The sequence below is a fragment of the Phoxinus phoxinus genome, assembly GCF_949152265.1.
Source record: "Phoxinus phoxinus genome assembly, chromosome: 8".
NCBI lineage: Eukaryota > Metazoa > Chordata > Actinopteri > Cypriniformes > Leuciscidae > Phoxinus > Phoxinus phoxinus.
In genome coordinates this window covers 30,666,034-30,680,099 of record NC_136883.1, presented here as the reverse complement: position 1 = coordinate 30,680,099, position 14,066 = coordinate 30,666,034, and the positions used below count along the sequence as shown (strand labels likewise).

The window sequence follows — 14,066 nt, the reverse complement described above, 5'->3', positions numbered from 1 at the left end:
GCCTAAAGTATATATAAATAAAAAAAAGCAGTTAAGTGTTTTAACAGTCATTGCTGCAATGTTATATGAAGCTTTTTCAAGAATATTTCCCTGTTACAAAGATACACAGAATATTTCCAAATTTGACCCTGGGTCAACAGCATCTGCTTTCATGTGTCCACATACCATTGAATTGCTACATAACCTTTACATCAATATACAATTCCACTTTAAAGCTATCCTTCTATGAAAATTGGCAAGAGTTTATCTGAAGTTGAATAATGAGACTGAGCCACATCTGGGAAGGACAATTTATTGACTGACATGTTTTTCAGAAAGAAAAAAAAGAAAAGAAAAAAAAGAAAAGAAAAGTTAAAACAAATAATGCAGCATTTCAACTATACATGACCAGGTTCTGTTTATCATTACATAAACCAAAAATATGGATCAATAAAATTAGAGCAATTACCAGCAGCTTTTTAAAGAGATTTAATTTAATTAATCTGGAATACCAGACATTATCCTTAGAGTCCTGAACCAATATCGACTGATGTTGTTGAGAGCACTAAAATCTTCCACAAGACTGATGAACGGATTTTAAATAATAAAAATAAAATGATGTTCAGAACGTAGCACCAAACATCCTCGCTGGCTTTGCCCTCAGACAGCTTTGCGATGATATTCCGGAGGTGCAACCTCATAATCACTTGCACAGAACAGACATGACGAATTCTTCACCAAATACCTAAAGCAAGCACAAAATGTTTTACATTTCAGTCAGTTACTGCCTGCAAGTAAAAATAAAATATTCAAATCAATTTCTACTTACTTTAAAAAATCTTGCAGGTAGCTGAGAAGCAGGGCTAGACTCTTCTCATCCAGAGGTGTGTAGGCCAGCATTGCCCCAATTCTCACTGTCAAAGGACACAAAAGAGGCCATATCAACAAATGCTACAATTACGTTAACAAAAACCCAAAATACTGGGGAGAATATGCCATTACCAATAATGTAATTAAACTATTCTCTGTGATATGGCTCTTTCAGAACTCAATTACATGTTCTGTGCTATATTTCCATGATTACATTAAGATTTGTGGATGAATTAATGAGCATGGCTATGGATTTAATAATAGTTTGTAGCATTCAAAGCTCATATTCAACAGTTTAATGTGCTTTTAAATGGTACAATTAGGTTTCAAAACACAATTAGCATGTAAAGTTGTAAATAGTCTTTGCTTCCCTATTGTGACGTACAGTATATCCAAGTGAAACTTCTTCCTGACCAAGAAAAAAAAAATGTAGGGTGGGACTTGATTTTGTCCACTGGGAATTGATTGGATGGGTGTGGTTTGCTATTGCCGTGATCTCATGTGATTGACAGGTTGTCCCGCCCTCATGACATCATTAGAGAAGAAGTTGTTGCAAGAGGAAGTTATTTTGATTAAAGATTACGAGGGCACATGAATTTTTTAAAAATAAAATAAATCATAAATACTGCAATTTTCAATAATAAAAAAAAAGTGTCAATTTTGATTTCATGGTGACAAAGTTCATACCAAAAAGCCTCAGCAGGTGCGGCGCCCCGTAAATCTGAGACATGGACGTATCTGGATGGTTTGCTAGGATCTCTGCATACTGCGGCCTCTCAAACTTGTAGAGGAGCTGAGTGCCCAACATGACATTGAAGTACTCACGGATTCCAGCAACCACCTCATTCACGGCGAATTCCCTGAGTAAAGATCAAGTGTGTATGAGTATCTCTTCAGAATCTCTCTCTACACCCTGTTGTTTATGAATTTCTACAACAGGGTGATTCTAATTAGCTGGATGATTTGCACAACAAATTAATATTACAACAGTGACTTCAACTAAATGGATAAGTTGTTATACTTGTTATCACAGTTTCCTCTTGATTTCTTGTAATTTGCATAGTCCTCCAGGACAGCATCCACATTCTTTTTTGCAGGCAAGTGAAAAAGCTAAAAACAAAACACAAATATTAATCACACTACAGTGCATATCTTTCAAAAGTCACATTTTATGACCAATTTTGAGCAGATATCAAGGCAAAATCCAGCAAATGTGCTGTTGGTAAAACTTCAAATACCTAACTATATTTTTCCTCTTCCTTGTTTAGTTGCTGCTCTAGACAGCATTCTGTAGTTTAAAGGTGCAGCAAGCAATTTCTGAGAAACGCTGTTGAAAGTGGATCAGACCGAGCACCACAACACACTTGTAGCCAATCAGCAGTAGGGGGCGTGTCAACATGAAGGGGGAGGAGAGAGAATGAGTAAGATAGAGAGTTGAAGAAAGACTGTGGAAAAATAAAAGGCTGAGATACATTACAAAAGAGAAAAGTTCAGAGGAGTATCACTGGAAAAAGAAGGGTCATGATCAGGCAAGAGCTTTAGGGGTCACATTAATATTAGAAAAGCTTTCCAGCGCTATAGACACGCTATAGGTGTGCTGCTGGCGACTAACAACTAACTAATACTGCTTGAATATACTCTTGAGTTCTAGGGGTTGCTCTGTGCTGACGGTTTAAGCTTGACGGGAACCATTCCCCTCATCATGGCCAATAGAGGGCGCAACAAGATAATACATCTTTTAAGTCCACTTTTACGTTTTGTTTCCAACATTAAAATGACAAATAAATGCATAGTCTGAGAGCGCTCCACAATATATGCTTGATTATACCATCTGGATGCTCAAAATTGATCGGGTGAATGCATGTTTTAAACAGCTTATTGTACATGCAAGTTAATCACCGTTCTAAACAATCGCACTCTCACTAATGCATTTATATAAATGTAATCTTTACTGTGCAACTATATCTGTATCTGATTTAGAACGAGCAGAAATCTGTGAGAAATATAGCAACTGATACAATTAAAGTCCCTGTAAAGTCAAAATTAAGTATGTGTTCTGAGTTTGTCACACCACAAAAAAATGTGTTATTAGCCACCCAGCCAAATTTGAATGATAAAAAAACCCGGCAAGTACATAAAATAAACTATCAAAATCTTGAAATAATGAGCAGTAGTCTCTGCTCTCAAACACTGGGGGCATGTCCGTTGGCTGCGCTGAAACCACGCCCACTCACAGGTAAGCTTCAGTCGCCACACTCAACTGTGGAGTTACTGTGGACTACGGTACCTACTATAATTAGGCTATAACATAATAAGCACACAAGGCAACTTACACTCATTGGTGGGCACGCACTGCCGATGATGGCAGGTGGATTTTGGCGGAGATCTTAAGCTCTCCATCAAGGTGGCTCTTCACAAAATTAATCCACTTCTTCTTGATGTGAACGTTTTTCGGAAATTTAAATAAGGACAACGATCTGTTTTGTACGTGATCGCATCCAGGTAGTGCGCATTTCCGTGACGAAGGCATAGCTAGCTAGCAAACTGTGGGCTGTAGTAACTAATAGTACTTACAGTAACTCGCGATTGAATGGCAAACTGATGTGAATGTGCTCTATTGTTAGGGGAGGGGCCAGCGTCAGGGTCTCCAGCGCGTCATCAAGTAGGGGCGTGTCCAGGAGCTCAGGGGCTCCAGTGCGTCATCGAGCCCCCGTTTTAGCCCCGCCCAAAAACATCGGGAACATAGCAATGGTGAAAAACTGTTTAACGGTCTAACTCCACAATTCAGTACTTCACAGTTCACAGTCTTTGTAATATGTTTTAGCAATACACTAACATTTATAATGGGTTTAGAATTTTTTATTAGAATTGGCTTTACAGGGACTTTAAGCTGTTATGTAGGAGCAATAGCCTTGTGGGAAGCGCTGTGTTTTATGCCATAGCTGTGCATAAGGCAACCCGTGTTCGAGTCTCAGCTCGAGGTTCAGGCTTATTTGTTCAATAATGAGGTCATCAGCGACTAATCGATGTTGACTTTAATCACAAATGTTGAAAATCTGAAGTCGGTCAACCCCTATTGTATACTAAATGTTCATTTTTTGCTCTTCCTTGTCGCTCGTTCGCCATCTTCACATTATTATTTTTCGCTTCAGCTATGATAAAGAAACATCCACTCTTGCACTGCGTGTCTGTTCGTGCAGGGGTTTGTTTGGGCTTATTTCAACAGTGTTTCTCATGAATTGCTTACTGCACCTATAATCATTATGCAATGAACCTGAATGATTGAAGCGCACTGCAGGAGGATTAGGGTGAGCATGGGATGACATTTGTAGTTACCTGCTTCTGTCTAGTGATCAGGTCCCAGTCATCTACCAGCCACGGTTTTAACTCTTCAGGAATTTTTACCTTTACTTCTACTCTGTTAATGAAAGTCTCCTCCTGCACACAAAAGCAGTTTGGGTGTCAAAAACAGCCTTACTCTTTACTTATGTAAAAACAGCTGTTCAAAGAGACTCTTAACATTAGCCTATTTGTTTTAAACAGACTTTGAACTGACATACACTCTCCACAGTTGGGTCAACACGTGCCCTCTTCTTGCGTGGGGGGTGAGGCATGTCCCCAGTGCTAGTGCCCTCTCCAGACCCTGGCGCTGAGAAGTTAACAAGGTAGAGGGTTTTTTATCTTTATTTTTTTTTATCAGTTACAATAAATAATCAATGACCCCAAGCCACATTTAATAATTTCCTGAATAGTATTGCATCTGATTCTGCAACTATTAAACTTCTGACAAATACTAATGGGAGAACAGCATGACAGATTTGTAAGCCATCTATGAAACTCTTTCAATGGCTTTTTAACTACATTAACACAATCAAACAGCTTCGACAGGTCAAAATACATCAGTATTTGCATGCGGAAATGAAACTTACTCTTTTGCTTGTTCTTCTTTGTTTTTCTAGTGAAATAGAAAGCCCATGGTTAAATATGCACCAGTAAGCATAAGTTTGCAGTTCTAATAGATCATTAAAAAAATTCTAGATGAACTGTTGAAGTGCCCATAAATGCACTTTGCTTCTTGCCTCAAGCAGAGCAATACTCACACATCTACATTTTTTTGCTGCACAGCAGCGATTTTCTTGCTCGGTGCGACACCCCTCATCCTTCCCTCAACATAATGGTCTCTGGAAAACAGTATGTTCTGCAATAAATCCTTCGTGCAGATTGTATAAACAATGATGAAAAAAAAGGATAAGGAAGTGTTATGTGCATTAAATTGGCTTTAAATGAATTGCTTTGAAAGATATGTCTATTTCAGCAGGCACTTGTTTCTAAACCTTATTACTCACTGGTTTGCCTTCTGAAGCTCTTTCTGTTTTTGCAGGTTACTGTCCACATATTTGAGCACACGGCTTTCAGGAACCCATTCGTCCCAACTAGAAGCACATTAAACACACATTGTTAGAATTAACTGATCAAACTGTAAAAAAAAAAAAAAAAAAAAAGCATAATCATTGGTGGAAATTACAAAAACATAGGGATGTTAAAGGTGTCCTAACAAGCACTGAATTTTTTAATACTCAAACTTACTTCTTATTCCATCCACTGTAATGAATAAAGTATTTCACTTGTTTGTCCTTGATATTGATTTTCACACACTGTGAAGAGAGAGATAAAATATGTTTATACTTCCAAATGATCTTTCAGAGGAAAACATTTCAAATGGTATTTGATAACTAACACATTTTAAATAATTTGTAACATTAAAATTACATTCAAACAACACACCCAGGGAAATTGCCTCTTCATGAGAAAACACACCATGATAACAAAAAATCTTAAAGGGATAGTTTGAATTAAAAAAATACATAATAATAATAATATTTTGTCATTACTTACTCACCCTCAAGTTGTTCCAAACCTGCATGAGTCTCTTTCTTCTGTTGAAAACAAAAGATATTTTAAAGAATGTTGGTAAACAAATAGTTGACGGCACACATTGACTTCCATAGTAGGAAAAAAAATTCCTGTCAATAGGGTGCCGTCAACTGTCTGGTTACCAACATCCTTCAAAATACCTTCTTTTGTGTTCAACAGAACAAAGAAACACTAACAGGTTTGAAACAACTTCAGTGTGATGGCAAAATTTTCACTTTTAGGTGAACTAGCGCTTTAAGTCCCCACATTTTAAAAGAATTGTTAAATGGCTACTGTGTCCATTTTTAACCCTGATCTACAAAACCACTACATCAAACACTTGGACAACATTTAGGCCTACACTAAAAAAAGGAAGTTCCCTTCCTGTTACTGCAACCAAATTCTGCCTTTTGAAGGATGCATAATGGCATGAATGATTCAAACAGATACCTTAGCTTCGTATAGCAATGGCCCATGAAAGCACAGCACTCGTTCACCTGAAATACATCAGAAACATTAACGTGTAATGGCGTCCACTGGTAGGCTACCAAATAAAGGAGAAGCATTTAATTAATACGTGTATGAGAACAGGAGCAATAGTTTATTAGTATATTTTTAATAAATGCATCCAGGACAAGTCACAACACACATGATACATTTATATAAGTATATAACGTTATGCGTTTATTGGCATTTTTGCAATTTCAGTTTAATAATTGACGTGACGTGAAGGCCAAGTGTGGTAACCAGATCAGTGATGGTAACCCATGCTCGGAGCAGTGAGTATTACGGCCTGAATCAGCTCATTAAAACAAATGTACCGGTACTTAGAACCTAATTAATTTAATTTAATTAATAAAATTAAGTCGAAACGAAACGATTCAACAACACTCCCACCATTGTGTTAAGAATAACGATAAATAATAATTCCCGCCAGGAGGACTTCAATGCTATAACTGGAGCTTCCTGTAAACAAGGCCTGCTAGAAGCTAATGGGCTAACATAGACAACAGCTAATGTTTTGTTACAGAAACGCGGGGCGCGTGCATGTATAGAGGCGGTTACATAGAACGGAAAGCATTAACATGCAATTATGTATGCACTTGATTACTTATAAACAATTCTGCACATTTTAAAATATGCAATTAGAAATGCTCAGCTAAAAAAAGAGCTTTTCTATACACATCTCGCTGTGCACACGCGCCATTGTACAGTGGCAGCGCCCGCTTCCTTTGCACGGCTGAATGAGAGGATACACCGAACAACTGATGGACTCCATTAGAGGATACAAAGCTATCCTATAGAGTATCTTACCTTCTTGAAATTTAGGTTTAGGGTCCTGTTTAGGCGCCATTCACAGATTAAACAATAAAAATAGCTGGAAAATCAAATCCAGGCATTGCCAGCTCCGATTTAATTCACACAGGGTGAAGTCGTCGCGCTGCGTTTCTATGACGCACTTTTTTGGCGCCCCTGTCAGGTGACTAGAGCATCACAATAATTTCTTCTTCTTTTTTTATTGGCTTCTCGCATCACATTTTGTTCGCTGTATTAAAACAGTATTACAATGTTTCTTTTTAGATGTTAAGATGTCTTTTCTATAACTTATATTGAAATTTTGCAATGCAAAAAATAAATTACAGTTGTAATAAAGTAGATTATTGGTATGTTTATTGTAATTTTGTTTATATGACGCTGTAAAAAACGGGCATGAGTGTTTTTTTTCTCAATTACACTATGTATGAGATGAATCATTTTGTTACTAAACCGTTACTAAACATTTATGATAGCCTATATAGGTTTAAATACAGTTGCTAGGCTAGCTGTGAAACTTTGTTTTCATCATCCACCTTCACTAGCTAATTATTGATTGGACAAAAGTTTGAAAAAAAAAAAAAAACATTTCTAACCTGGAAAACTCTGAATGTGTTTTCATCATTATTATTGTTTGCTCATGTAATGCAGGGATTCCCAAACTTTTTGTCAGACAATCCCCCTGACCTAAAATATTGACTTGGAAACCATTTTTCAGTAATTTAACCCTTTCATTCATAAATTATGAAAACCTCAGTAAGGATTTTTTTTTCTTCTTGTGTGTTTTTTTGCTCTTAGGGCATGAAAAACAAGATTTGAACTTTTATTGTTTTATTTTTTTACACACATTTTTCAGATGTCAACTTGATGCATTTTTGGTTTTAACTGAGGAGATACTGTATTAAACATAATACAGTAATAACACAGCAATATTGTGTGTATTTAACAAACCAATGAATAAAATGAATCACATTACTTTTTGGGTGTAACTGCAAATTACATTCTAATAACACAAATACATTTATTTACAGCCAAAAAAAGTTAGTGCAGATGAAGTATATTATCAAGAACAACAGTCACAGAAGTATGAATTGCTGAAATATAGCAGGTGATGCATGATGTCCAATTTAGTGGAAAGAGGATTAATCAGAATTCCAGAATTGATGCTACAAATATATATCTGAGTCTCTTAGGATAAAAGGAATGAATGGATATTCCGGAGGCATTTCTGACTGGCTCTCGGCGATCTTTGGAGAGAAAAAATGTATAGGATGATGCATTGTCCACTGTATAGGTTGATGTGCAACTATGCCATCAAACCCCATGCATATAAGAACATGTTTTTAGAATAGCTGTCCACTGTAGAGACCTCTGTGTGTGCATTAAGGGTTAATAACACATGCAAATTCACAGTTCTCTGATGTCGGATAATAGTCACATTGACATGCAGGTGAACAAATAAAATATTCATATTTTTAGTGTTCAATCGTTTATGTTGATTGCTTTTATTCTCAAATAATTTATTCATTTTATTCTTTTCATCAACTCAATCCTCCTTCATTTTTTTTTTTTTTTTTTTTTTTTGAGAAATAGATTGAGGAAATCCTGACATAATGTAATCCTTAAAGGATTAGTTCACCCTAACATTATCCCATAATTTACTCCCCATTAAGTCATCCTATAGGTATATGACTTTCTTATTTCAGCCAAACACAATTGGAGTTATATTAAAATTTCCTGGAATGGTACCATAGATTTTGAAGCCCAAAAAACCCAGCATCCATCCATCATAAGAGTAATCTATACGGCTCCAGAGGGTTAATAAAGCCAGAACTAGACTCAAGTACAGACGTTATTTTTGTACATGTATATGGTACACAATAATCTCATCTCATTCAAATCTAAGTCGTAAACGAGTTAGGTCAAAAGTAATTTAAAAGTCATCAAAAAGTAGTCAGAATACATAACCTAAAATTAGTAGATTACTTGTTACCAATTTTGTCATGTAATTTGTAATCAAGTATGGAAATTGGACTTGTGGTCAGAAGTGTACTGGTTACATCAACAATGATTTATTCATATTATGTCAACCTTAATCACAACAGGGTCAGGGTTGCTTATGTTTTGCTTACAATTGATATGATTTATTTCAATTTATGAAATAATCTATTTTTTTTGTAAAGACAGACTGTTGTTGTTTTAATAGTCATATTTAATCATACATTTTTGAGCTTCTCAGTTTAACAAAGGGTGACATTTGTTTAAATTACCAGTTTGAACATTTTTTAAACCAATATTCACTTTTCAGTTTTTAGAGCAATACATTCAGTCAGTGTGGTCTCTAAAAATAGCACCCAACAATAATTATTATGTTCAACTAAACTTAATAATAATATATTATTGGTAATAATAATAATAATTACCATGCATTTGATTGTGCATCTCGGTTCACGCAGGCCTAGATTTCTGAAGAGACCTTTTTAATAACCAAGGGGCAATATTTGACAGACAAATTTTCAGTTTCTTTCTCAATGCCCTTCTCGTAAGACAATATATGAAAGGATTTAAGGAACTATTAGTATGAGCTAAGCAAACAGTAACAGGGAATACATAAGTATGGACAATATAATAAGCCTCATCCCAGTGAATCACGTTCAGCTTGACCAGTACACCCCAGAATGTAATCGCGTGGTTCGGCATCCAGCAAAGAAAGAACGAAAGAACCACGACTGTGATAGATTTGGTAACATGAATCTTGCGTTTTGAATGAGTGTTATTCAGATTTCGTTTTCTCACAAATCTCAGAAGCAACAAATAGGACACGGAAATGATCAACATGGGAAGAATAAAAGCAATCATAATTTTTTGTAAATGATAAAATGCTAGCCAGTATTGTCCGGCGGGAAACTTTAGTAAACAGAGCTTCTCTCCAGCCACGTTTGTCACAGTGGAGAAAATGGATGTTGGCGCGGTGGCGACTGTAGCAACGACCCACAAAAACGCGCAAACCCATTTGACCGAGCATGATGCTGGTGGACGGACTCTGTTCTTGGTGGCTGAAGCAACGGAGTAGTATCGAGTGATGCTCATAGCAGTGAGGAAGAAGACGCTGGCGTACATGTTCATCACAGTGACGGATAGTATGATCTTGCACATGGCGTCTCCAAACGGCCAGCTGAAATCCAGAGCGGTATCCACCGCCCAAAACGGTAATGTCAGAACGAACTGGATGTCTGTGACAGCTAAGTTAATGATGAACACATTAATGGTGGTCCTCTGTTTGCAGTGTTTCTCCCTCATGATGAGAAGGACGAGCGAGTTCCCAATTAAGCCTATTGCGCACACGAGAATGTACACCACGGAGATCATGATCCTCAAGACCGGACTCCTGTCCGCAGTCACGTCAATGTCCTCCAGATTTCCAAATGTGACATGACTCTGAAGGGTTCGGTTAAACACCCTGCTGCTGCTGCTGTTGAAAGGGTCACCCATAGTTAAGCATCCAATGGCGCGTGCGACCTGCGCGCGCGCTGCGCTCAGCCAGTGTTCAGTACTTTAGTTGTGTTGAAGAGCTTCTCTCAGCGGTTTGCCCACTAGCCGTGAGCTTCTTCTAATATATCCAGATGTACACGCGCATTAGTATTACCCGCCCATTCGGGGCAAAGATTGACTAGACACATGTAGCCTGTGACTGAGGCTCCGTCACCCAGGTTGGGAATGATTGGGGTTTGATCCCTTGGTAACGCGGGAATCGCGAATGCCAAAAGTTCTTCATTTTTATAGAAACCGACGTTTGGTTGCAACTTGCAAGCCATTAAACGGACATTATGAAACTGGGATGATACTATGAAAGCATAAATTTGATGTAAACAATTAGGTCTACATAATATTCACATATGCAGTTCATAGGGGACATAATAATGTTTTAGCCCTGTATTTACAGGATACAATTATTTTTTTAAATAAAACATTTACATATACTTTTTTTTAACAACATATAACAATTCTGACTTTTTTCTCTCAATTGCGAGTTCATATCTCCCAACTCTTATGTTAAATGGTCCTGAGAAAAAATAGTCTTGTAGCTACTCCTCGCAATTAAAAACTTTTCCCACAAAGTTGGGAGCAGGAAATTGTCCAAAATGTCTTGGTATGCTGAAGCATTAAGAGTTCCTTTCATTGGAACTAAGGGGCCAACCCCTGAAAAACAACCCTACACCATAATCCCCCCTCCACCAAACTTTACACTTGGCACAATGAGGTCAGGCAAGTTCTGTTGGCAACCACCAAAACCAGACCCGTCCATCGGATTGCCATACAGAGAAGCGTGATTCGTCACTCTAGAGAACACGTCTCCACTGCTCTAGAGTCCAGTGGCGGCTTTACACCACTGCATCCGATGCTTTGCATTGCACTGTGATGTAAGGCTTGGATGCAGCTGCTCGGCCATGGAAACCCATTCCATGAATGTTCTTGAGCTAATCTGAAGGCCACACCAAGTTTGCAGTTTTGTAGCTATTGACTCTGCAGAAAGTTGGCGACTTCTGCACACTGTGCACCTCAGCATGCGCTGACCCTGCTCTGTGATTTTAGTTGAGTTGCTGTTGTTCCCAATTGCTTCCACCACTGACAGTTGACCGTGAAATATGTAGTAGTGAGGGAATTTTACGAATGGACTTATTGCACAGGTGTGAGCCCCATTCACACAGCACTTTGAACCCGGCAAATTGCCGGCAAATTGCCGGCAAATTGCCGGAACGCCTTCTGTGTGAACGCAAACACGACCCGGGTTTAATGCCGGGATCGATGCCGGGTTGGGGACCTAGTAACATTGCCGTGTTCAGACCCGGAACGCGCGCTGTGTGAACAAAAGCCAGGACAAATGCCGTAAGGGGTGTGTCGTAGTGATGATGCACGAGCCTTCGCAATGACAGTTATCGTGCGACTCTGTTACTCTGTTAGAAGAAAGTTTGTGTTCGTCATCGATACAAGAAAGAACGAAAAGATGTCTGCAAACTGGACTGAAGCAGAGACCCGAGAGCTCCTTGCAATCCGCGCCGAAGCTGAGATCGTTCGCCAGCTTTGTGGAACGGTACGTGATGCGTTAGTGTACGACCGAATCCGAAAAAAAAATGATCGAGCGTGCGTAGGCCTACCTTATACGTCACATCATAACGTCACGCGTCTATCCGGGACATACCCGGGTTGTGTGTGAACGCGCTCTCTGATTCCGGCAAATCACTGGCAGTGTGAATGAACCATTTTCAAACGAACCCGGGTCAAATCCCGGGTCACTTTATCCGTGTATTTTCCGGAATCTCTATGTGAAAGGGGAAGTGGGAACCTCACAAATGAATGATTTTATACAACTGTGGCCATGGAAGTGATTGAAACACCTAAATTCAATGATTTGGAGGGGTGTCCCAATACTTTTGGCAATAGGCTATATTTCATATAAAATTAGAAAATAGCATTTTGTGGATTTTTCATAATAAACTTTTAAACTTATATCACTTTTTTTTCAATGTCAAGGGAAAAAGGAAAAGGTTAGAAGATTACATTACAATTTTAAAGAAAAATTACAAATTTAAAGACCATGCAATTCCTAATTAGATAAACCTTCCTAGCTTATTTTTGCTCAGACACGGTGCAGTGGCTGATTTTAGGTCAGGACGTCTGTTAGAGTCCACCCTATTAAATCAGTGGACACTAAGAGTGAACATAGTAATTGTAAAAGTATTTGGGCCCTATCTTGCACCCAGCGCAGTTGACTTTGAACACCGACGCATGTATCATTCCTATTTTGCACCCGCGCACAGTGGACTTTTCCCTCCACAGACGCACGTCGGTAAATTAGGAAACGAACTTGCGCTCGCGGGGGCGGTTCAGCGGAAAGAGGAGGCGTGTTCCGGCGCAAAACTCCATGGTGCTATTTTCCAGTTTTAGAAAGCAATTGCGCCATTGACCAGGAAAAAAACAGTCCATAGACAGTGGCGCGTTGCGCGTTAGTGATATGGTATTTTAAGGGCGCGTGCTTGGCCATAATGTTAACGCGCATCCACTTTGATTCTCTAATATAAACAGATGCAGCAGTTTTCATTTTTGCAAATCATACATTATTACAAGGAAAAATATTAACACACGAGGGAAATCATTGTTGCGTCCGTGAAGATGAGAAAAAGATCTATCTAGATAAAAAAAAAAAAAAAATCTAGATTAGGCTACACATTTACTACACAAATTATACGCCTGTTTAACCGAAGCTAATTTGGGTGGGTTTCTCCCATCATCCCCAATGTCACTTCTCTGTGTTTTACGGCCCTGACGAGAACGTCACAATATTTATATTTCCTGATAATCTTTTAAAGGGACAAACATGAGTTGTCTAAGATAATGTTCACAGCCCATAAATGAGAAAGTATTTGAAACTGTTGTTCATTTGTCCCTTTGGGTGGACATTTTTCCAATTATTTTGTTTAATAAAAGGTTACATTTATTACCCAAGCTTAAACAAAAATATTTTTTCAAATGTTTCAGGGCCTACATCACCCTATTGTCACACAGACGGACAATGAAGAAGGATAAAGTTCAAAACACGAGTCTTAGTCATCCACAGCATACCACAGAACAAAAGGAGGTTGTATATATAGCCTACAACTCCCTTTTCTCCAATCTCTTCCAAATGACAGTAGTCATGGCGTGAAAGCAGCATTAACTCGTTGTTTTGGTTCAGGAGGAACTGTAAAAGGCGGCTGCTGTTTCTGTTGCGGTGCTCTGTGACTGACGTCTGTCTAACTCTGCGTAACATCAAGCTGTGTGGAAGTAGAAATACATAGGTTCACCTTCCACAGATGATATGTTTACGTACATATAAATGCATTTAGACTATTTAACTTATTGATTGCTATTAGGATTTTAAGAAACGTTTAACCATCATAACAAAAAAAACTTTTCTGCAACAAATAAGCCCTGCCTTTAATCGACAACCT

At 38.2% G+C, this 14,066-nt stretch overlaps 2 protein-coding genes across 2 annotated transcripts; both read right to left on the bottom strand.

Annotated features, from left to right (window-relative positions):
* Positions 1-278: 278 nt before the first annotated feature.
* Positions 279-7,290, bottom strand: morf4l1 (mortality factor 4 like 1). The gene is made up of 12 exons (XM_079620813.1): positions 7,078-7,290; positions 6,214-6,260; positions 5,437-5,504; positions 5,196-5,282; positions 4,950-5,030; positions 4,779-4,804; positions 4,410-4,498; positions 4,186-4,287; positions 1,871-1,959; positions 1,537-1,709; positions 809-893; positions 279-724 (listed from the first exon to the last, which is right to left on the bottom strand). The coding sequence occupies exons 1-12, from the start codon at positions 7,115-7,117 to the stop codon at positions 640-642; spliced, it is 972 nt and encodes a 323-aa protein (XP_079476939.1). The 5' UTR covers positions 7,118-7,290; the 3' UTR covers positions 279-639.
* Positions 7,291-9,513: 2,223 nt separating this feature from the next.
* Positions 9,514-10,569, bottom strand: rxfp3.3a3 (relaxin family peptide receptor 3.3a3; the record flags this gene model as incomplete). The annotated part of the gene is made up of 1 exon (XM_079620307.1): positions 9,514-10,569. The coding sequence occupies one exon, from the start codon at positions 10,567-10,569 to the stop codon at positions 9,526-9,528; it is 1,044 nt and encodes a 347-aa protein (XP_079476433.1). The 3' UTR covers positions 9,514-9,525.
* Between the last annotated feature and the right edge of the window lie 3,497 nt (positions 10,570-14,066).